The sequence below is a fragment of the Lissotriton vulgaris genome, chromosome 5 (genome assembly GCF_964263255.1).
Source record: "Lissotriton vulgaris chromosome 5, aLisVul1.2, whole genome shotgun sequence".
Classification (NCBI taxonomy): Eukaryota; Metazoa; Chordata; class Amphibia; order Caudata; family Salamandridae; genus Lissotriton; species Lissotriton vulgaris.
The window spans coordinates 1984771640-1984797042 of NC_141693.1; the positions used below are offsets into that span (position 1 = coordinate 1984771640).

Genomic DNA, 25403 nt, shown 5'->3' on the forward strand with positions numbered 1-25403 from the left:
ATCTTCTCTCTGGTCTACAATCTTGCCACCTCTGATCGCTCCACCCCCAGTCCGGTTCCCTCACAGTCCCTCTGTTCTTCACTCAACGATTTTTTTATTGATAAGATTGTTAAGATCAAAGCCAACATTCCCACACTGCCACCACCCCGCCCCACCTGTCTTTCCATCTATCCTCCCTCCTCTTTTTCCTCCTTCCCTCCTCTCTCCACTGAACTATTTCTAAATCTACTGATCAAAATCAAGTCCGGTTCCCCCATGGATTGCGCGCCAGCACGCATTCTTAAAACCCTCTTCACCACTTGCTCTGGACCTCCTCTTGCTCTCCTTAACTCCTCTCTGGCTCTTGGATCTGTCCCCTCCTCTTTCAAATCTGCCATAGTCCTTCCGATTTTAAAAAAAACTGGCTTAGATCCCTCTCTTCCCTCCAATTTCCGTCCCATCTCTCTCCTTCCCTACCTTGGCAAGATCCTCGAGGCTCATGTCACTTCTTGCCTCTCCTCTTACATTGAGGAGAACAGCCTCCTTGCATCCCACCAGGCAGGATTTCGCCCGGGCCACTCCACGGAGATGGTGGTCCTCGCAGTCTTGGACGAGCTTAAGGGGAAGGCTGATTCCAATCTCCCCCAAGCTCTGGTCCTTCTCGACTTGTCCGCTGCGTTTGACACGGTCGACCATGCCATCCTTCTCGACCGTGTCAGCGCAGCGGGCATTCGGGGCGTGGCCTTTTCCTGGCTGGCGTCCTTCCTTCAGGATAGGTCCCAGGCAGTTCATCTTTCCGGTTTTTCCGCTCCTCCCCGTCCTGTCACTTGGGGAGTTCCCCAAGGCTCTTCTCTTTCCCCTCTCCTCTTCAATCTCTATATTCACCCCCTCATCACTTCTCTTCTTGAGCTGGGGGTCTCTGTGTATAACTACGCAGATGACCTTCAGCTCGTTTTCGATCTTTCTTCCTCCCCTGACTCTCTTCCCAAGTTCTGTTCCACTTTAGTTTTCATTTCTGACTGGATGTGCGCTAACCAACTGAAGCTCAATCCAGATAAAACTGAACTTGTTCTCACCGGTGGCTCTTCCAACCCCTGGACTCCCGCACATTGGCCCCTCTCTTTTGGTCCCCCCCCTGTTCCCTCTTCTTCTGTCCGCACTCTTGGCATCAAAGTCAGTCATGACTTATCCATGCACAGTCAGATCAGCTCTGTTGTGTCCTCCTGCTTTCTTTCCCTCCGTTTAATCCGGAAAATCTCCCGCTTCTTCTCCTCTGATGCTCTCAAATCCATAGTCATGGCCCTCGTCATCTCTCGCCTTGACTATGGGAATGGCCTGTACGTGGGCATACCTGCTTACGAATCTCGCCGCCTACAGGCCATTCAAAACCAAGCTGCTCGTCTCATCCTTTCCCTCCCCAAATCCTCTCATATCACCCCGGCTCTTAAATCACTTCACTGGCTCCCTGTCCGTCTCAGATCCTTTTTCAAACTGGCCTGTCTAGCTTTCTTGGCTCACTCTCGCTCCGCACCCCTGTTCATCAACACTCTTGTCTCTTCTCATGCCCCTGTCCGCACCCTCCGTTCTTCTTCTCTCTCTCTTCTTCACACCCCTCGTTTCCGCAAATCCAGAACCGGGGGAACCCGATTCTCAGTCCTTGCCCCCCAGTTCTGGAATAGCCTTCCTCTCTCTATTCGCTCCATTCCCATCTACTCCCACTTTCGCAAAGCCCTTAAAACCTTCCTCTTCCTTCAGGCATTCCCCTCTTAATCTTCCCTGGGTCCCCTCTGCCGAGTTCTTGATCAGGTCCCCAGCGCCAGGAAGCCGCTCGGCCATCGCGCGCTTTATTAAATATTTTATTCATTCATTCATTCACCCACTTTGAATGATTAAAGTCTCATCTTTCAAAATATAGATCTCGAAAACAATTATGAATATGTTTTCGAATATTTGTAACCGTAATAATCACAAATACTAATAGTTAATAATCTCATTTGACATTAACAATTACCTGTGGCAGGAATAAACACACATCAGTGCTCATAGCCTGTAACAATAATGATCACACATAACAATAATTACCTGTGGCAATAATATTCACCTGTGAAGTAATACTTACCCTTAAAAGTAACCACCTTTAATGGTAATATTCACCCATGCGCATCATTATCACCTTTGACAGTCAAAATCAAAGTCAAAAACTGCTTTATTCGATTTTGATTTTAAAAACCATAAAAGCACAATAAAAAACAGATCATTTTATAAAAGTATTATTTTCCATAAAAACATTATCTTAATACATATAAGTACAGTAGAATAAAAGGGCATTAAGAGAATTTACGGTGACTTGGAAGGTTGTTACATATCAATTCATTGTGATCCTATGTCTGACCATAGCTTTTAAGAACGACGACAAAAGGAACATGATACAAAATGATTATGTGGTGGTAGTGTTTCTCTGACAGAGAAAACGTCCGCACATGCAAGTAATACAGTTCTCAAAGCATGTATACGTGTAATGTAAATTTTATGCAGTTATTTATATGAGGTGCACTATTATCCTGTTGTACACCCACCACGAGGGGTGTTGAACTAGCAAGAATTGCTAATATTGAGAACCAAAGAAGTAAACAGGTATGTCAAGCACTCTCAAAATTAAGTAATGTTCCCAATGATTATTATTATCATTCACTCTTTTCAGCGCATCGTAACGTGGGACCTCCACTGCTATCAGCTGATAGCAGTGGAGGTCCCACGTTACGATGCGCTGAAAAGAGTGACTTATCATGGTCTTCTCACGAATTTAAGAATAACGAACCCATCTCCACGCAGTGATAGAGTTGTATTTATCAAGTCGACCATATTATACATTGAACAATCATCTTGGACGTCGTTCCATGATCTACACTATTAGGATCTAATGACCAAAACTATAGGGATTGCGTCCCTTTGAAAAACTGTTTCTGGGATTCATACTGCCTGTGTGTTCTTTTAGAACTCGTTTACATCCATATTGGGAATCAAGACTCGTGTCCTCTAACATCAATGCGCAATTTCCTTTTGCCTTGAAAAAGTCTCCATGAGACGAAACACGTGTTGGCAGGACAAGCTGGAAATACCCTTAATGTATATAAAATAAAGATTTGAAGTCTAACATCTGGTCTGGATCCATATTTTGGAAGTCTATTTCCTGTCAATGAACTTTAACCAGAAAACTTGTGAATGATAATAATAATCATTGGCAACATTACGTAATTTTGAGAGTGCTTGACATACCTGTTTACTTCTTTGACAAAAGGAACATAATCAGTTCATCCTCCAGGATTTGTAATCTCAACAGTGCTGTTCTACGTTGTCTCAAGCCCCATTTTTTCAACACGGGGATTAAAAATCTTCTCCTCAGCACCTTTGACAGTAATAATGACATATAACAGTAATAATCGCGTGCAACACCAATACTCACCTATAAAAAAGCTGATTCCACTTGATCACAACTATCACTTGTCACAGTAATAATGACACACAATGGTAACAATCATCTTTAACTTTAATAGTCACCTGTTACCCATTTTACAAAACTTTTAGAATTCCTATGGTGCCACTAAATATCGACCCCAGAATATTGTCATAGACGAATATCAAGGATAGAATATTGAGGGCACAATAATGAAAGGTAAGTGCATATGGGTGATATATATTTACTATTCTTAACTCCACATGTACGTACCTTGAATATATATGTACATCATAGGTACAAATATGTGTAGCTAGGTATGGAGAATCTAGACTTACTTACCTGTTGATATTTTTTTTTTCATTATTTTGTCCTCAATATTGTGTTCCATCGATAATCTGGGGTAAGGATTCAGGGTGCCTCCCCGTTGAGGGGCCAAAGGCCACCTCTCCCGAGCGCTCCCATCCGTGTTGGGTGACGCCCACTCATAGGGATCTTCCAATTAGTGCTCACCGATCATGACCTTACCGCCCGACCAAAATAAATACGACAATTCTAACTAAATTACTAAATGACTCAATTACTTGGAAGACAGTAACAACAACCATTTTATTAAAACATGCTTACTGATGAACACTAAAGCAGGATTACTTTATTTGTAAAACATACCACAAATTGACCATTCTTTATTGCATATTCAACGTTATCACGATACTAATCACACCTGTAAACAAAGAATTAGAGTTACCACATCAAACTTTATTCAAAACAACTTGCTGTCCTCAGGGGCTGGTGGGTGGGTCAAAATTGGCTCTTTGTTCCGTCTCGAGCTCTCGTACAGCGAGGAGGTGCAGCTTCAGAGCACAGGAACAAGAGGATGCCTTCAGGTCTTGCGTCCCTTTTTATCCGTCTTCAGGGCGGGCGTAAACCCGCCCCTGCCTGCCCCGAGGGCGTGGCCAGCCGCGTCAGTGTCTAGGCCAGCCCACTCTAGGGCGGGAAAAAGCGCGCCCCGGCTACGCCGCTTCGGGCATACCAGCCGAGACGCGCCTCCCGCCCAAAATGGCTTCCCGGGGGGATCGAGGTACTCTGCCATACGTTCGGGGGGACCGAGTGGTCGCCCCTTTCCATATGGCTGAGATACCCGCCACCCCCTCTCAACACAATCCCCAAAGGAGGGAAACCGGAAACAGCTCTTAAAGTTTTTGGAAGAGGGAGGGAGTGACCCTCCCGGCCGTATTTATTAAAACAAAAATTAAAACATTAAACAGTTCATATTAATGTACAATTTCATTACCACATTGCGATGTTTGGCTAACCTTAACAGATTCTCTAATACAGAGGTTCTCCTAGCCGAACTAACATCTTACAAAACATTTTCTTGAAATATTGAAATTGTACATCCTAACGTTTAAGGGCCAACGGCAAGGTCGTAACCGGTGTCAAGATCCCTAACCAGAAATACCCCCCCCCACTTGGGAGGGGCGACAGCACTGAGGCGTACCTCAAGTGCAAACTACCAATTTCCCTTGACTTGACGGGGGCACCAATAAACTCGACGCCAGTTAAAGGTCGTTCGAGGACTCGTGTGAGGTTATCTAGAAGGTATCGTAGACCTCCCCCCAAACCCCGCACAACTTACCACATCTGCCGTCGCAGACGTTACTGGCCCCGGGAAATTCCCCAGGAGGGGGCTGTAACCCCTCCTACACAGGAAGGGGCCTTGACCGCCTTTCCTTTTCTTTCGGCGACCCATCCTTAGAAGGGACCGCCTCCCCGTTGAGGGGCCAAAGGCCACCTCTCCCGAGCGCTCCCATCCGTGTTGGGTGACGCCCACTCATAGGGATCTTCCAATTAGTGCTCACCGATCATGACCTTACCGCCACAGGCCGGATAGTTGACCGGCTATCCGGACCCCCCCACAAAGCTCCTACCTAAAGGTCATGTTGTAACGTTTTTAACCATGCTAAGAAGTCTCCTATGAGTAACTCATTCCCCACCCGAGACAAATGCACACCATCCCCCAAATACATACTGTCATCATTAATACAGCCATGCGAAATAGAATGCAATGTCCTGGAACGGAACAACCTACTCACTTTGTTATTAAGTTTTCTAACAGAATGATTCAAAGCGGAAATAGAAATAGCCCCCCGCCACACCATTCGTGGGATCATATGGGACCACGCAATTGTGCACCCCGGAACTCTCCTCGCCAACCAACTTACAGTGGAAAGCATTGCCTCCAGGAGAAGTCGTCTACCGGTGGTGACCAAATCATTGCCCCCTAAATGCACTATAACTATAGCCGGCGGTGACCTCGTCCGCCCTAACAGACCCTCGAAAAATGACTGAAACTGGTCAATACAGAGACCGCCTCTTCCGTGGAAGGACACCCTGTACCCGTATTCCCCAGCTACGTGAATCATATCACCTGCTTTGAATACGTCCGCGGCACGCCTCACGTATGAGTGGCCCACGACCCACACCTCCTTTTTCACAGCCGGTGATGTCTGACCGCTGGCCCGGTGTTGGGTCGACTGCATAGTCCGCCCCGCCTCGTAGGCTTGCGTAACTGAAAACCAAACAAAAACAAGAAGCGTGAGTACATTATTACAGCTTCACAACATGTGCAACCGCACGTATCTCTTATAACAATTGGAGGACCAACGCCCCACTCGTTTCACTTGTTCAACATTAAGACCCCTGGCTGTAGCTTCCGTAGCAGCCCCTATCCGAAAGGAATGGGTCCCAAATTCGCCCGGGTTCAAGCCCGCAGCGGCAATTGACATCGCAAGCACCCGCTGAAACTGAAATTTCGTCAGTGGGGTGGCGTCTGCGTGTCTTAACAAAGTCCCCCCCCATGATGCCACCCTTCGTGCTAGGTAATCTTCTAAACACTTTACCGGACACATGGAGGACTCGGGAATCCTGCGTATGATTACGCAGTCACCCATCCCATCTTGATCAGTCTTAGACCTTACAAAGGAGACTGTCATTGTTTCTCCCCTGATCTGAACGTGTTCCTGGCACAAACCCCCTGCCACATCCAGTTTGTTCCTTGCAACTAGTTCGCTTACCCGCATCGCCCCGTGAAATGCTAGCGAAAAAGCGGCTCGGAACAGTACCGCCTCAAACTGAGATGAACATGTGGCCGGGAGTGTGGCCAACAACTGGGACAATCTATCCAAACCTATCGGGCGCCTTACATCTAATCTGCGACCCTCAAGGCGTTGCCACCCACGCAGCGCTTTCTGTACAACGAAAGACGCTGTCGGGTCCTGGATAGCGTGTGCTCTGGCAACAAAGGAAATGGCAGCACGATGCCTCTGGGCCGTAGCCACCGATTTCCCAGCCCTACGTAATGACATCAGAAAATTCACTACCCATTCCTCGTGACCCCAAAGCCGCTCTCTATCAGTCCCCAAAAAGGCTAAATAGGACCGAAACGCCCCTTCGTATGCCTTCCTCGTCCTTGGTGCTAGACTCTCTCCCACGAGGTGACGAAGTTCGGGGCACCGAGAGACCAGAGAGCTTCGGGAAAGGGTGCCGGCTCTGGGTCCGCTGAGGGAAGGAAACCCGAGAAAGCCTGCATTTGAAAACGAGACAGTGCATCAGCCGCCTGATTCATTACCCCTGGGACATGTTTTGCTCTGAATAGCACATTCAGTTGCATACATAGTAAAACAATTTCTTTGAGCAGTCTTAAAATCAATTTACAACGTGCTGCCTGACTATTGATGCACTCAACCACGGTCATATTGTCAGACCAAAATATGACAGAGTGATCTTTGAACCCTTCGGGCCAGGTTCTCAGGGCCACCAAAATGGGAAAAAGTTCCAGGAAAGCAATGTTAGTTGTCAGACCACTGTCATGCCACCATGTCGGCCATCTCTGTGCCGACCATTTTGTGCCAAAGATGGCACCAAAACCTATGCTTCCTGCTGAATCTGTCCACAGCCCCAGCTCGTCAGAGGACACGGCTGGTTTGTTCCAGACCACTCGACCATTAAAATCCGCCAGAAATGCTAACCAAATACGCATGTCCTGGCGGACCTCAGCCGATAGTCTCGTGTGATGATGGCCCTCCTTTAGGCCGCCCATAGCTTGGGAAATTGACCGGGAAAAGGGGCGGGCCATTGGTATCACCCTCAGGGCAAAATTCAACTGTCCCACCAACTGCTGTAGTTGATGCAGCGTAACTTTAGATGCATTTATACATACTTGCAGAGTTGCCCTGAACTTCCCAACTTTGTCAGCTGGCAATCGAAAACAACCCTCACTGGAATCTAACTCGATCCCCAGAAACTCAAGGCAAGTCGCAGGACCCACCGTCTTACCTGGTGCCAATGGCACACCAAACTGTTTCATTAACACACAAAATTCGGCCAAGGCCTGGCCACACTCGAGATCCCCGGCTGCCCCAAGGAACAAAAAATCATCAAGGTAATGCATTACATGTTGGAAACCCGTCTTCTGTGTGAAGACCCATTGTAGGAAACTACTAAATTTCTCGAAATAGGCACAAGATATAGAGCACCCCATCGGCATACACCTATCCATGTAATAACAACCCTGAAACATGAATCCCAGGAGACGCTGGTCGTCTGGGTGTACCGGGAGCAGTCGGAACGCTGATTCGATATCTGATTTCGCCATCAGCGCCCCGGGCCCCAGGCGATTCAAAATGGCTACGGCCTCATCGAAGGATGCGTACCGCACCGAACACACTTCTGGATCTATTGCATCGTTTACAGAAAGACCACGTGGAGCTGATAAATTATGAATCAGTCGGAACTCGCCTGGATCCTTCTTGGGGACCACCCCTAACGGGGAACAAACAAAATTCTGGACCGGGGGTACACTAAACGGGCCGGTGACCCGACCTCGAGTCACCTCTTTCCGGATCTTATCCTGTACTACGGTCGTATGCTGCAGGACGGAAAGTTGATTTTTACACTTTTCCACACCCTGAAAGTCCCCTACCGGGATGCGGAAACCATAGGAAAAACCGTTCCGCAGCACCCCAGCAGAAGTACGATCCGGGTATTCACTGAGCCAGGGAATCATCGCCAAGGTATCAATCGGGGTAGGTAAAGGCGCCCCTCGGACTGTATTAGACCTGTTTGGCGCCTCCTCTCCCCCCATTATCACCCGTTTTGGCTCTGCACGTGGACTCAGGATGGGACGACCCGCATCCACTACACTCATGTTTAAATTTACACGATCCCTGTGGCCTAGTACATTTACCTCTGTTGAAATTAAAGCAGAACCCCCTTTTTCCTGCATTGCCGGCAGGTCTCGGGTGATCTTCGGTACCCGTACCTGAACGAAAGGGCGTCCCCCCATAATGGCGGGAGGATTCGCCAACATTACTTCCTACCAGTGGCATTTTCAACATACCCGTCTCCTTCATTTTATCCCATGTCAAAGAATCGTAACAATCCCAGGTTAAGCTTTTGTTATGCTCCTTCGCCTTTCTAAACAGATTATCGTAGCAGAACCAATGGTTACCCTGGTGTGATGTCGAATACCCCATGATTCGCGACTGATAGGTTGGCAACTCGGAAAGCAACTCAGGCCTACGTTCCCCTAAGATCGACGTAAAAATTCCCCATGCCTTGCCCCAATTGCCAATATTCTCGTTCACTTTAAAGGCGGCCATTTTCGCGCGCCAAACACTCGGGTGCATGAGATCCTTCTGACCCTTAACATGCTCCACCTCATAATGATCAACAAGCAACGAGAAGATGTTCACATATTCCCCTGCCCAAATGTTTTCCTTAATCGTCAAAGGAACATGTTGACCCAATCTTTCTCTACGAGAGGGTGCTGACTCATCCCTCGCAATCGGCAATGGCCGCTTACCTGCACCGGACGCTGCCTCTGCGGTCGCACCCGTCCCTGGTGTCCTGTCCACTACTGCAGCCGGCACGGACACCTTGGCTGCCTCCCGTTTCTCACGCAGTTGCTTCATCAGCGCCTGCGCGTCGACAGCCGTGGCGCCCTCGTTACCTTTACCCAACCACGCTGCCAATTGTGCTGCCAGCTCGGGCGGCATATCGTCCTCGGACACGGGGGTGACCACAACGGGTATCGGATTCCCCTCCTCCGGCACGGGAGTTGGTGCCTCGAGCGGGGCACTGGGACCCGGGATGTCTTCTCCCGCTGCTCCCCTCCTGGGCCTCTTGTTTTTCCCTCCCGGGGCTGCTCCCGCCAAAGGACGTTTTGGTCCCCCTTCCTCGTTCTTATCCAGCCGCTTCTTTAGTTCGGACATCTCCTTCATGAGAACACGCAGCATCTGTTCAGTAGTCATGCGTTTTCCCGCCTTCTTCGGCATTCTCCAACAGAGTAACTGTAAAACAAACAAGAACGATTAAAACGCTCAAAATTGGCTCTTTGTTCCGTCTCGAGCTCTCGTACAGCGAGGAGGTGCAGCTTCAGAGCACAGGAACAAGAGGATGCCTTCAGGTCTTGCGTCCCTTTTTATCCGTCTTCAGGGCGGGCGTAAACCCGCCCCTGCCTGCCCCGAGGGCGTGGCCAGCCGCGTCAGTGTCTAGGCCAGCCCACTCTAGGGCGGGAAAAAGCGCGCCCCGGCTACGCCGCTTCGGGCATACCAGCCGAGACGCGCCTCCCGCCCAAAATGGCTTCCCGGGGGGATCGAGGTACTCTGCCATACGTTCGGGGGGACCGAGTGGTCGCCCCTTTCCAGGATTCAGGGTGCGCCCTAGAATTCTATTCCCCTCCATCAGGGCTTATCCCCCATGACATTTAATATCTAATATTTCAGTGCCATTTCCATGTGAAAGTTATCACTAGATGACTGGTTCTTTAACACCTGTAAATGTAATAGATCTTTACAAAAGTAGATAACCTAAACTGTTTTGTTAGTATGTTGTTCTGTTAGTACGTTTATATGTGGCTGTCAGAACACTTCTCCTAAGCATGCTAAACTCACTTTGCTTATCTAAACAAATCATATTGTTAGACTGTCCTTGCATATTTTATTTTCCTTGCTTTTTGAAATTACCTGTACATATGTAAAGGTCTCTGTTTCTTGTGCCTGGTTCTCATATACAAAAAATGTGACATAAATATATAAATAAACAAACAGGAACAGGCAATATTGTTCATGAAAGTTTTCCCAATTCTTAATAAAAGGGATCCCATTTTAATCAAATTTCGTTTCACTCCATGCTTTGTTGAATTATAATCCTACATTTTATTTATATTATGTTTGGTGTTAGTCAAGACCTTTCAATTTTACTAAACATCGACATAAAATATATTTACTAATAGGGGCTTCCAGCTGATACTCTTCATTGATTAGTGTGGTGTTATCATTTATAACCCTGGGCGTAGGACTACGCTTCACTCGGGGAGCGTGCGTAGTTTGCGCTACTACGCGCTACGCGAATTGCACGTAGCACAGTGCAAAAACTCGTAGCGGGCATTTTTTGCTTGCTCGCGGTCCTCAACGTCAAGTTGGCGACCGCGAGCGAGCAAAATCAACATCCCAGCTAGACTTTTTCCTCGTTTGCAATCAGCAACATCAAGCTGCTGATCGCGAGCGTGGAAAATAAACCTCCCGGCGGGATTCTCAACAAGGGGAGGTCAGGTTTCTCAGTACGAGTGGTCGCGTATGCTTGCGACCACTCGCAATGAGAAACTACCGGTCTCCGTTGAGAAAGCTGCCACTCGAGTACAAATCTACTCGAGCAGCAGAAAACGACCGCTTGCACTGTGCAAGATGCCGTTTGCAATGATTGCACAGTGCGGTCAAGCATCCAGCACTGTGCAATCAGTGCGAACAGCATTTTCCCTACCGCACTACGCAGTTCGTGTAGCTACGCGTAGCGGGAAGTCCACTTCGCTTAGCTACACATAGCGCTACTACTCAAACTACGCCCAGGGTTAGTCATTTACATTTTCTGCCACCCACTACAGTGTACTCGATTGGGCAGTGGGTCAGCCCACTGTAACCATTGGCTGACTTCATGGTGAGCAATGGCATTCTGTGCTTTAACAATACACACATCCACATAAAGTGGTTCCCTTCAGTGCCAGGACCACTATGTCAATGTGTGGTTTTTGAGACCCAAAAAAACTTTTTTATCCATTTTTTTAATACTGGTGATGGCCCAGCAGCTCCACCAACAATACAGTTTTACAAAAACGATGACAAAATAAAACAAATGCTGATAAAGTCAAAAGGTGACCACCAACACCATAATTATTGGCTTTGCTAATGCTTGTTTATAAAAGTCTTACAAATATCAGGGAGATACCAAAAATACATTAGCATCTACCTTATTTTAATCAGCACCAGGGCTTAGACTGTTGTTTAGATTTACCACCAAACATTATACAGAGCTCTGTGCTGTGAAGATAAGCCAAGCTTTATTATAAACATCCGTGGTCCTTCATGGGTGAGATTCGTTTGTCTGCAGAAAGTGGGCCAATCTTTTACCATTAGATGTTCCTCAGAAAGATCCCCGACTCTTTTTACTGAATGATTTCTCTTATGGCTCTACGGTCAGTTACCTTCCAAAACGAGGAACAATCTTTAGCTAGTGCAAAAGTATGCACCCACCTGAGCTATAGTGTGAGAAGGTTGGTCTGCATCTTTCAGTGATCCCTGTACTGAATCTCGTCTTAAGTACTTATATTTTCATCAAGAGACAGAAACAAAGATGTGACATCATATACAAATATAAGATGCCAGCTCTCCACTGACTGTAGTTGTGGTATTCATAATCTATTTGAGGGTACACATCACCTTGACTGTCACTCACATGTCCATCCTTGAGGTTAGTATTGAGTGTCAGTATCATAAAGGAGTACAAATGATAGTTTTTAATAAAATACCCAACTTCTTTAGCATGTAGTAATTGCCCCTGCTAATCTGGAAGCCAGTGTAGCCACAGACTGTTTCAGTGTATTGTGACTAAGAAGACACAAGCAGAGAGACAGAGAAAGTCACAGAGATATAAACAGAGATTAAGAGAAAGAGAGGGCTAAGGAGAGCTGGGGTAAGGACAGGAAACTGAAGGGGGAGGGGGGAGGGGTGCATGACATCACTTTACCTTCCTTCCACCAGACTACCATATTCCTGAGGTCAGTCTCCTACACCCTGATGTTCTTGAGTCTGACCATCCGGTGGAACCCCCTTCCCTCTAGAACGCTCTTCCACTTTAACCTATGCCTACCACCAATCCAGGTGGACTTCAGAGGACTGTTGAAGGACCACCTGTTCCACTCTGCGCAGGGGTTCTAAAGTACAGCGCTCAAGTGTGCTGTCCTCTGCAGCCTCTCTCCACGTCTCCTTTCACTTTGACGTAATGGTTATTGTGAGTGGAAGCCAGTCTAGATTATAAGAAAAGATGTGCAATGGCCCTATCTCTGGATTGTAAACCTTGAATGACCTGCAAGCTCAAAGTAAGAAGTTTGACTTGATAGTTTTATACCCAAGGCTGTTCAGGTTAATGCACTTGATTTGCTAGTTTTTCATCCGAGGCTAATTAGATTAATTATTTTGTGATTGATACATGCCTCTGAACAGGAAAGTTGGGGACCGTGTCCTAGCACTGAGGGAACTTGAGATGAGGTGTATATTAAGTCTAAGCTGCAAAGCCCCGAATGGTCTTAATCATGATGAAGAGTTACATTCCCGCCTCTAATTATGTATATTACGATAATGGGGGAATGCCCACATGGGCCTGATTTCTGTTCACATTTTTTCTCCTTTTCTTGTTTTTTCTTTTATTTTCTTTTTCTTTTCTTCTTTTTTTTTTGTTTACACTTTTCCTCCCTCTTTTTCTGTTTCTAAATGTCTTCTCACCACTTAGGGGCCGATTATGATGGAGGACGGACCTGAGTCCGTCCGCCACCATAGAGTAGGAGAGACCGTCCGCAGGGGCTGCGGCGGTCCCTCCGTGCAGATTAGGATGTGACCGCCAGGGTGGCGGTCACATCCTCAATCTTTAACATTGCGGCGGGTGCAGCTTCAAGCTGCACCCGCCGCAATGTTAAAAATGCATGCACAGCATTTGCGTGCACAAAGCAGCAGGCACCGCGCGGTGCCTGCCGCTTTGTCCACGCAAATGCAGGGGGGTACCATAGGTACCCCCCATGTGCACCCACCACCCCTCCTTCACCCAGGGGGCCCGCAACGGGCCCCCGAAGTGAAGGTCCGTATGCTTTTCCACGGCGGAAAAGCCGCCGTGGTAAAGCATACTTTTTACTCCATCCTAATGTGGCTGGCGGTGTCTGATAGACAACACCAGCCATGTTAATGCTTTTCCGCCGCGGTCGGAAGGCGACCGCGGCGGAAAAGCGGAGGACAGATTCTCAGACCCACCAGCCATCCTAATTTGGCGGTGGGTCTTTGTAGCCTCCGTGGCGGATTTCCCGCATCCTCCGGGCCGGCGGTGGCTTCCGCCGGCCCGGTGGATGCGGGAAATCCGCCATCATAATCAGCCCCTTAGTTTGGAATAATATTGCACTGGAATGTGGGTCCGTTGGATAAATGACATTAGGGCCAATGCATGTGATCTAAGATGCACTGGCACGAGCATGTACAAAGTATGAATTGGGTCTATTTGTCATGAATATATAATCTTTTACCCTAGAGGTTGCGGACATTGGAATAAGTCAAACTTTGACTCTGAATCAGTGATTGCCTACTTGGGCTTGATTGTAAGCCATTTTATAATGATACCAGGTTGTGGACAGCACATCTTGATTCACACTGAGTATATTCAATATATTAATGGCATTGGCAAAAGAAACCTGTGAAAGTCATACATAGTACTGTGAAATATAAGCTGTATATAATGGTTTTGTGCCGTATGAATGAGATCGGGCAGCCAGGCCCTCTGGATAAATTGTGCAATAAAAAATCTTCAAATAAGAGTTGGTAATAACAATCAATGAGGTTTATTGAATAATCATGCAAAATATGGCAATGGCCATTTATAACAGTAATATTTGTAACTCAAGCCAACGTGATCAGGATCTGTACTAATTGCACAAAGTGGGCCAATTATGTTTTGTTTAGATGTATGAGCCTCTGCAAGGAATTGGAATGTGAGTTATGTCTTCATATCTATGATGTAGAGTACGCAAATGTGTTGTCAGCATGTGTGCATGGCATGTGACCAAGGCTGCTCTAGTTGGCCGGAACCCATAATGGTGGACAAACAATAAAGTAATGTAAATTGGAGGACGTGCCATCTTCAATCTTTGGAGAGAAGGGATTTTTGGCAGACAGTCGGTAGTTCTAGTTAGAATGTAGTTCCCTATGGAGAGCTTTTTTTACATTTGCCAATAACTTTGGCATTGTTTGACAAATACTCATGAAATTTCCAAAACTAGTTTGACACTCACTCCAGTGGCTGTCTTGACAGTTTGGGGGTGAACCATCAAGCAGGGGCCGAGAAAAAGGGAGTTCCCAAAATGCGTTTTTCTGATGTTAATTCCAATAGGAACTTTAGACATTGCTACAGCCCGAACTACGGAGCTGAATTACACCAAATTTGGCAGGAAGGTAGCTATTGGTCCAGAAGGCGGCCTTTTTGTGAATTGGTGTAAATCTGTTTCGTAGTTGCGGAGTTATTGAAAGAAATTTCCAATTGTATATATAGGGACGAGGAGGATCCGCAACCCCTCCTGCTCTCATGCTGAGATCTGATTGGCTTCTAACACTTCAAACCAGGAAGTGTTGGCAGCCATCTTGGGGCTTGCCTTGAACCGATTTCCAGAAAAAACGTAAAAAAATGAAAAGGGGACAAAAAACAATTGTAAATAGAGATTTTCCAGCTCATTATCTGAGGCCTTGTACTGCCGTCATCCATTTGGCTGTGTGAAAACACCGCAGGACATCGGCACCAGCCTAAGCAAGGTTTTTAGTGTTTTAGTGAGGAGGAGGCTAGGGGATGTGGTGGGGCAGGGTTCAATAGGGCCTCATAGGTACTTCTGGTACGAGGCCCGCCCCCTTCAAGGCCCTGCCCCCCCCTGCTAACATGGTGAGATTGTTCTTCAAGTTGGCAGGTATGTATGCCTGTAAACAAGAAAGGCTTGACACCTGTACAGAGGATGAATCCTGCAAAACTACCAGAAAAATGGCACATGATGCTACCGCACTTACCGCTCCTACATAGGAGTATCCAGACATTGAAATAGGTCTTACGTATTGCTTGTTTTTTAATTTCTATGCTTGTCACATCCTGTGTGTGCAACGTCAAACGTAACTGCTCGATGATATGTCTAGCTCTCTAAGCTTGTCCTGGCTTATTCCCAAGCTCTGTGGATTCTGGGACTTGAAGTTCTCCAGGTGAAGGAGAATTATTGGATACAGTTCCATGCGACGCTCGCTTTACTTTTGGGAAGTCTGGCTAGAAAACAATCTGCTTCTTTCGTTTTGGTAGCTTGTGAGTAGAGTTTGGGAGCCGCGGGCTGGGGATGTGGGGGGGGGTATTCCCTTCTATATACAAACATATTTCATCATTTATTTAAGGGACAGACCTCTTCCTTTCGTATTTCATAACTACTGTAAAATAAATATTGAAACATGGATAATCTTATATGTGCCTCTAACTTGTTCCAAAATGCACTGACGGCAAAGATTCACAGATTATTCAATACACAGTTTAATTTATTTGTGCCTGTACTTTTTGACAGGAAGCAGCGAGAGCTCGGAATTCAGTGAGGAAATGACGTCAGCGATGGAAAGGTAAGTTAGAGAAGGAATGTGCACCATTTTCATTAGAAGATAAGAGGATGATTTATTTAACAGTGGCTGAAGCAGAAATTCAGAAATATTAAACTTGTACAATACTATCAAAATTCAGTTGCTTCTTTCTAAAGAATCACAAATTTAGGGCATGCCCGGTTCTTAAGTGCAATTGTTTTTCAAATTTGAAATTGTGCTTATTCTCCACGGCTCCAGAGCGTGTTAAAATCTGCGCCTGATGTTACATAGACAGAATATCCTCTGACTGGCTGTTTTGAAACCATAGAAGTATTTTCCATTGCAAACAAGAACGGGGAATGGGGTCAAGCACAATTGCACCTATCCTTAGTGCTACTTTGTATAAATTTTAGGTGCCATGGATCGAAGATTCAAAAGCCCCTAAATCTCCTAAGACAAAGATTGTCTTCCTCTCAAAATACAGCACACAATGGCCTAGCACACTAATTGTAATTATACCTCAATTTTTCAACAGTAATAACAGTTATGTACAGTGCTTATTCCAAATCGACGATAACAATTCAGTGGAGTTGTTTGCAGTGCATTCTTTATTTCTTGATTTTTTCTTCAAATAAAAGACTGTAGCCGTAGCCAACACGTTTCGTCCTTCACGGACTTCTTCAGGGCAGAAAATGTAGTTATTTTTAATCTTTGACAAATATTTTCAGTATCTCCCCAATGGCATCCAGCTTGATTTCAGATTGCCTTATGAGTATTTCTTTCGTTTATATCCAAGATAGCTGTGGTAAAAGACTCTTGCACCGGATAATCAGTCCTGATTGATCGTTATCATTCCTAATGCATTCAAAAACAGGTTTAGGCCGGCTACATGGCGTGGCGTCCTTCGTAGTCAAGAGGACTGATTATCCGGTGCAAGAGTCTTTTATAACTGGAATAAGCACTGTACATAACTGTCATTACTGTTGAAAAATTGAGGTATAATAACAAGTAGTGTACTGAGAAGTATTTTCCATATTTAGATGCACATTTTTACATATAAATGTCATTAAACAGAAACTGCTTCAGCAACAACTTGGTGAATGGGCAAGAATGTTTTTTAAGGCAGGTATGACTAACGTAGCTCCAGGGGGTACGGATCCATGTCAGGCTTTCAGGACATCCACAGACAAAACATTTTTCTGCAGTTAATCTAAATGCTGGCGGATGAAAGGCTGTAAAGCCCACACTGGCATTTGAAGAGTGGTGAAGCAACTGGTGGCTAAAGGGGGAGAAGCCCAGGCTAGATTGATGGACAGAGCAGACCACGCTGATGGTTGAAGGGCGGTGAAGACCACGCTGGTGGTTGAAGTGTGGTGAAGACCACGCTGGTGGTTAAAGGGCAGTGAAGACCACGCTGGTGGTTGAAGGGTGGAGAAGACCACGCTGGTGGTTAAAGGGCAGTGAAGACCACGCTGGTGGTTGAAGGGTGGTGAAGACCATGCTGGTGGTTAAAGAGGCCACAGTGGTGGTTAATGAGGGCAGTGAAGACCACACTGGTGGTTAAAGGGCTGTAAAGATCATGCTGGTGGTTAAAGGGCTGTGAAGACCACCTGGTGGTTAAAGGGCAGTGAAGACCACGCTGGTGGTTAAAGGGCAGTGAAGACCACGCTGATGGTTAAAGGGTGGTGAAGACCACGCTGGTGGTTAAAGGGTGGTGAAGACAATGCTGGTGGTTAAAGGGCAATGAAGACCACGCTGGTGATTAAAGAGGGCAGAGAAGACCATGCTGGTGGTTGAAGGGTGGTGAAGATCATGCTGGTGGTTCAAGGGCAGTGAAGACCACGCTGGTGGTTAAAGGGGTTGAATACCATGTTGATGGTTGAAGGGCGATGAAGACTACGCTGGTGGTTGAAGGGTGGTGGAGTCAGTCCTGAAATACAACCACAGTGCACACAAGAAGTGAGAATCTGCAGCAAAACAACCAGTGCTTAATTTGAGCCTCTGGTTGTCAGATGGGAACTGGCAGCTATTTTTCATCATTAGACTTTGGTCCAGAGTAATAGAGAGAAAGAAATGAAAGAGGGCTGGAAGGATAGAAGAAAGAGGAAAAACTGTGACAAAGGCAGAAAGCAGGGAAGAAAAAGATCCTGCAATTGTGAGATAAGAGTGCAGAGGATGACAAAACTGAAAGGCTGGAAGCCAAAACGAGACCAATTGCTTTTACCAATGGTTGTTTCATGCTATTTCAATTCAAATCAATGTTCTTTACTGTTGTTAATGGTTACTGGCAGATGCAGCAAGAGATGTCTGCATTGCTTACCAGATATTTAATAAAACAGGCAGCATGTGACACCGTTTGGAAGTAGAAGATGATGTATGATGTAAAGTTTTACAGACTGAGGGGCATACATACAACAAAATGTCGGAGCGCAGGCAGACCTGGGCCAAATTTGGCAGCACTGCACGCTGACATTTTCAAAACACAGGGATGCGCCGTATTTACTACAATATAGTGCACCCCTGTGTTTTCCCTAGAACTGGCGCTAACATTTGCTGCCAATCTATAATGGATATTTGTTACTTCGATGTGTGCTGCATTCTGCAGTACACATAGAAGTAGCAAAGCATCATTATTTAATATAAAAAAGCAAAAATGAGGAGAAATAAAAGCATTTCTCCGTGTGTGCCAATCTGACACCTGCTCCTGCATGGCTAGTTTTTGCCACTTCCACAGATTTACACCTCCTTGTAAGTCTGGGCCAGCATCAGAAAGCAATGGGTGTTGCGGTGGAACACGAACATCAACACCCATTGCACGCCCCTTTCACGCCCCTTTCACACAGATACCTGCATGAAATAATAGCATATTTACAAAGTGGCGTTAAGCCACAAAAAATGGCTTAAAGCTTAAATATGGTGCAGGGCAAACTGCCACCGAAGCATCAAAAAGAATAATTGGTGCTAGGGGCTTGTACATATGGCCCTGAGTATAAATGTATGGTGTTTCCAACGCCTTGAAAACCATATCATGGGGAATTATGCAGTTTTCTATAAAGTCACACAACCTCTTAAAATGGCAATAAAACATACAGTGTTTTATTGTTCTACTTGAAGAATATAACTAACTTAAGTGGCAGTCCTTCCCTGGCAGAGCATGGCGTGGGAATTTAGTGTCTCTGATAGGTTTGCTAGCTGCTCTTTACAGTGAACTGGATTATTTGCTTCTTCCTATAGTCCATTCCACTGCATCCATAGTTATTCCAGGTACAGGAACAACAGCCCTTCTGTTAAAAAGTTACTTAGCCACCAACTAGAATGGGGGTGAAATAGGAGAGGAACCTGGCATATCACTTCAAAATAAGCATTTAGGAATAACACACACACAAAGACTTCACTACTAACCTTTTCAGGGAAAGATATTTTTGCTTCTTCAAGAAAATTGACAACAGTAACTGTCTAAAAACAATTGTTTTGCAAATGTAAAAATAAAAATAAATACTAAATCGCCATTTTCAGGTACATTCAAATTCACAAGATTAAATAGAAAATAATATTTTGAGATCAATGCAAAGAATTACATGGATATATTCAAAGAGCCATCTGTTTCTGTAATTAAACATGTTAACAGGAAATAATGCATTTTTATCACAAGATAACTTAAAACATTAAGCATTAAAACAGGTTTAGAAAAGAGCAAAGCCAATGGTATAACCATATTCTGAACAAATAACTTCAATTCTACCCCTCGCATGTAAAGGCTATGACTTAATCATTACCAAACCTGGGGGGAAAGCCTACAATAAAAACATTGATTGTTCGATTTCTGTCAATGAGCATCTATGCCGTTTTGGATATCACAGCTATTTCGGAAGTAGTCTTCCAGACCAAACCAGGTCTCTCTTATTTAATTTATGTTTCATAGAAGGGTGATGGAAACTTTATTATGCTGATGTGGTAGATATGATTTGTACTGAGTAACACCTGGTATCTAATAGAATCTTGAACCCTTTCTATAACTATTCTGGCAGCTTCAAGACAACATTCGTTTGACAAGAGTTTGAATGCTACCTGGCCAGTGAATATCTTCATTTTTAAATTTGTATTTCACACAATTGTTCACTTTTCACTGCAACAGACACTCAACCACTCAGAAGTATCATTATGCCACCAGATAAAGAGCACCAATGTTGGAGTGAGATCTTTTATAACAAAGATAGCATCAGCCACCATAATTGTTCACTAGAGCAATTCCATCATTCCACAAAACATGTTCATGTCACACCATGACCACCTCTTGCAATTTGAATTTAAAAGTAACATAGAATTGTTGCATCAGTTCCACGCCCTTATCTACAGCCATGGAACTTCCCTAGACTTTGAGGTGTGTTATCCACTAACTTTAATATTAACCTTGTGGTACACACTAATTTTAGAACTTCAACTGGAAAGATGGAAGAAGTGTGTATAGTTGACCTGATTACTAAGTGAAATTCGACCTAAGTTAACTTTAAATTATGCAAGCATAATTCTGGAACTTTCTTGCAATCACGCCGTTACACCATTTTGCATTATTATACACCATTCATTGTAAAACTTTCCAATGAATGTCCAATTTGCGGTAAAAATTTATCACAAACGAACAGGAAACACAGAGCATGAGTGGCTGTTCTTCGTGGGGCTTTTGTTTAAATGCTGATAAAATTCAACGAAAGAATGCATTTTGCGCTAAAATATTCATGAAATGTATTATGCATATTTTATGCATCATTTCGCTGTAACCACTGGAACAAAGCTCTAATTAGGGCAAAACTAGCCCTGGGTGCCTTGGGTTTGGGTTCTGGGAGGACCTGGTCAGGCTGTACGGGCATTATGCTGAAATCTATTTGGAGTACAAAACACAGCACTAAGCATATGGACAGTTTTATTGAAGGCAAAGTCTCCAAATTGAAGGCAGCAATACCAGGAACTTTGCAGTAGAGCTCTTACTCATAGTGATGCAGGAAAAAGGATCACTTCAGGTCTTGGTGGTATTTTTGAGATTTTAAGGGAAAGAGTTGAACATGAAGAGAAGATGAAAATCATAAAATTCAAGATGTTAGTGAAAATATTTTAAATTTTTATAAATGGAAAGATAGTAGCTTTGTCTCCAGGGTAAAGCCTCTCCTTAGTAGGTAAGTTCCGTGACACAGAACACACAGAATGTGATAACTTTCAAAACTGCTTCATGACCAATGCGGTTAAAAAATGTGCCTTAAGCTGGGAAGGAAGCTGGGAAGGAAAAAGTAGGTCAGTATTGGAAATGCTTCAACATGGAGAAGATGAGTGCGTGTAAGGTAAAATGATGGCTCTCGCTCTTATATATACTGATTAAATTAAAAATCCAGAACATATTGTGTGATTCACAATTATATGTTTCAGTTATGCATTAGTTAGCTAGCATCTACAGCTTTATATTTGTATACAAATGTTCTAAGAGCTGGTACTTAAGCCATTGTGTAAATTCTTAAAGAAAATAAAGTGTCTCTCTGAAGACTACTCTACGCACTATTAATTGACATGTGACTGAAACTCACTGCCATTACCTAAAGTCCTCATTGCAAATGATTGAGTTTTTAATAAACAAGATAAGAAGAGAATTTGAAAAAGTAAAAGTAGGAATCCATTATCATTTGAAGGCTAAAGTATTGATTTTATTTTGTAGCAGACTAAGTCCAGTACCCGTAAAGTAGATTAAAACAGTTGCTTTAATAGAAAGAGTTACTGTCCAAAAGAAAATGTCATGATTGCAACACGTTTTGGAAATACTTCAAATGTATTAAAAAAATCAAAATAAAGAGCCCTCACTAAAAAGAAAACAGTGATAAAAGAAAGTTCAATAGCTTATCCTCATTATTCAAAATCTATTATACCTAAATGACCATGAATATTCGACTCTTAAATAAAGACCCCCACTGGCATAGTAGGTACAGATGAATTTATGGATTATTAGTTAAAAACATGAAACTTTATTTCGTTATAACCCATTAATGACATTTGTTAAGCTTTACACTGAGATCTGGAAATATAATAAGTATTTGTTCTTGCTCATAGCACATGGCAAACCGCTAACGTGTTGTTCTACAATTAAAGAAAGTGTGCTTTCTATGTTTAATTCGAAACGTTTTGTACTTTCCTGTTGTTTCTATTAATGTTATGTGTCTGTTGAAAATGTGTTCATAGTATATTCCGCTGTGTGTTATATGTGGGTATATTGCAGAGGGATGTTGCACTGTTAGAACTCATGTTTAAATTTGCAAACAGGGATCGATCGTATGCCACGCTGGGACCCAACTGGCGGGTTCCAGTCCGAAATTCTCCCAGAAGTCGAAGCTGTGTATACAGGTACCATAAAGTGGTGGTGGGTCTGTCTTTCCACAAATGTGGTGTAAAGTTGATCTCTTGAGTCTGCATGCTTTCCGCAATGACCAAATGAAATTATATTTGTAAAAAAATCATAATGGGAAAACAATCATAGTTGACAAGATGACAGGGGTGTTGTTATGTCACATACTATTTATGTCTAATCACCTTTTTAGGATTTTGATTTGTAAATTCATGGACCCCATTAAAGAACATATTAAATGTAAAGTTTTAGAAAAGAAGATTTATTTTCTTAGATACAAGTAATTCAGATTTGTTAAAGTAAAATAGTCTGAAAAATTGCAGGATTTCTACAGTGGATTAAAAAAGGTATTTCCATTTACCTCTTTGTAGTTCTCGGTTGACTTTCTACCAAGTTTGCATTTCATTCTCATTCTCATTTCATTCTTTTTTTCTGAACATTTAAATTGTGAGAAGTGATAAAGCTATATTGTCTAAAGTATTACTTGCTATACCTTAATAAGCATATTGCAAGTCACTGAGGAGTTCTGTAACTATAAAGACGAATTGGGCCAAATTCCAAGTTCCTTCATAAGGTTGTGTTCCTTGGAGGAGAATTGCAATATTCTTTTAGTGTAGGTAGATGCTATTTTATTCTTTATAATACATGTTCACACCATCACTCTTCCCACAAATCTCTTAATTCCTTGAGATCTTACGTCTCCATATGAAAAGGTAGTTATGATGCAGACATGAAAAATAACAGCAGAATCTGCAATATTAAATTAAACACACCAAAAAGCAGTTGGTGTGTTTTTGCAAAAACATGTTAGCGGTTCAGAATGAGTAGTAACATGCAGATGAATTCTTTATTTCCTGCAATGAACTATGTGCAAAAAATAAATATATTGCCACATATCTCTCCTTTCCACTAAGCAATGTTAATTTTAGCTATAAAAAAAGTTCAGAAGAACTAAAAGCCAGAATTTATTTTCATTATTAAAATGTAATGATGCTCTGTGACCTGCCTTTCACCTTGACTGGGTCTCCAGCAGCAGGCATTACAACGTCAGAATCCCAGTGTAATGTGTTATTCTCATTTTCTAGTAGTGGCGCTTGTAGGATTTCTGTAATATTTGTCTTTTCACTACTATGTAAAATGAATGTCCCTAGACGTCCCTAGACGTGTTGTCTAAATGTAAGCTTAGTGTCGCAGTTAATTGTACTTCTTTGTTTTTGTGTTTATCGTGTTGAGGAGCAGAAGTGTGAGTGCCATTGATTATACCATATGAGCTCTGTTTGTAAGGATAAGAGAAGAATGACCGCTGTATGCACAATGATGTCAATGTAATATGTAAACCATTATGCAAAGGGATTTTTTCTCACATTTTCATGAGAAAAAAAGAGGCCCCTATTCCATCAGCAATCCCTAAGATGGAAGGATCCACCTGTTTAAGTAAGGAGGGAAAATGTTTAAAACTTTGTAGGCCAATTTTACTCCAAATGTGTTTTAAAAGAGAATAGTTTTCCAACTAAAAGTGCTTTTTAAATAGTTTTCTCCTGCCAACATACTGTTAATGGGCATATTTTTTTTTTTAACTTTGCAAAGTTTGGAGGAAAACCCTTTTCATTTTCTCAAAACCTTAATTTAGAGTCAGATTTTTTGTCATGGAGGCTCTTCTAAGCAACCTAATATCAGAGATTCAACCAGGTACTGTTTATCATGCTTTTGCCCCCTTGCAGCAAGGTTCAGTGCCTGCTGATCATCACAGTACTGATGCAGACTCTAGGAAGATTTTTTGTATATTAAATAAACTCCTCACTTAAAACAGTGTTTGAGCCATTTCAAAAGTTGTGTTGAGGTACAGTGGCTTATATCACTGTCTAGCTCTACAGAATGCAAGCTGGTAATAGATTTGTATGGAAATTAAGCGCATATGCAAAGCAGATGATACCCAAAGAGCATCATAAACTCAGGGGTTTATAAAGCTCGACTACTCAACCATGAGGGTCTCAAGGCATAAACTAAGAATACTATCCAAAGAGTTTCACTCATTCTCCTTAAAAATAAAGATGCATAGTGTGAGCCCCTACTTGGTCTTTCCTAGCACAGTACCTATGTTGTGAATGGTTAACAGGCACAAATGGCGGGTATGGACAGAAGTGCTGTCGGGGGTTAGTGAAAGTGGCCAGCAACTTCACCACCTATGTCTTTTGAGAAGTTCTGTTGTGGGTACTGTTGATCATCTACTCATACATTTTCTGTCTCTAAAAGATTTCAGGAATGGCCCACCTAGTTTTTCGTAATGGTATCAAAGAAGACACATGCATCCGTTTGCTCATTGCGCGTGTTTGAGTTTAGATGTACCACACTCTGTACACAGCTTCAAATAGCCCTAACCTATGTCTATACATTTTTACTGATTTTCTTTATAAATAAATAAATATGAGCAAATATTCCACATTCAGTGCTGCATTTTTAATTGCTTTTGAGTGGACCAGGAGGATGTGTGTGTTGCTGAATGCTATTATGAGAAGACGGGAGCGTGGCTGCCCTGGATTCCTTGGTTTAATCTGCACACTTGCCAGGCACACCCTTCATGTCTCCTCCCGGCTCATCGTTTGCAGCGCCTTTCTTCATATAGGCACAGAGGAGATCCAATAGCTTATATATATATACACAGAGGCCAAAAATGGCTTTCACAGCTGATTGTAATGTATGATAATTCTAAGCCACACCAGAAGGGAGTGCCTGATTTCCTCTATAAGCAGCAAATGAGGTCGGATTGCTAGAGTTGCGTCAGGAAGATTTCACTTCACGGCAATAACCTTTGCACAGACTTTCTGTAGGTTCATTGGAAGTTCGTAATGAACAATGGAAAGATTGAATTGGTGTGGTGAGTCTAAGTAAACATTTTTCT

The 25403-nt window shown here is 43.7% G+C and overlaps 1 protein-coding gene across 1 annotated transcript in view; it reads left to right on the top strand.

The window, feature by feature from the left end:
- Positions 1-25403, top strand: part of RALGPS1 (Ral GEF with PH domain and SH3 binding motif 1) — a 1949641-nt gene that overhangs the window by 1829925 nt on the left and 94313 nt on the right. Inside the window, exons 15-16 of the mRNA XM_086924714.1 lie at positions 16113-16164; positions 22423-22503. Coding sequence (XP_086780840.1) covers positions 16113-16164; positions 22423-22503 — 133 coding nt within the window. The remainder of the gene's footprint in view (positions 1-16112; positions 16165-22422; positions 22504-25403) is intronic.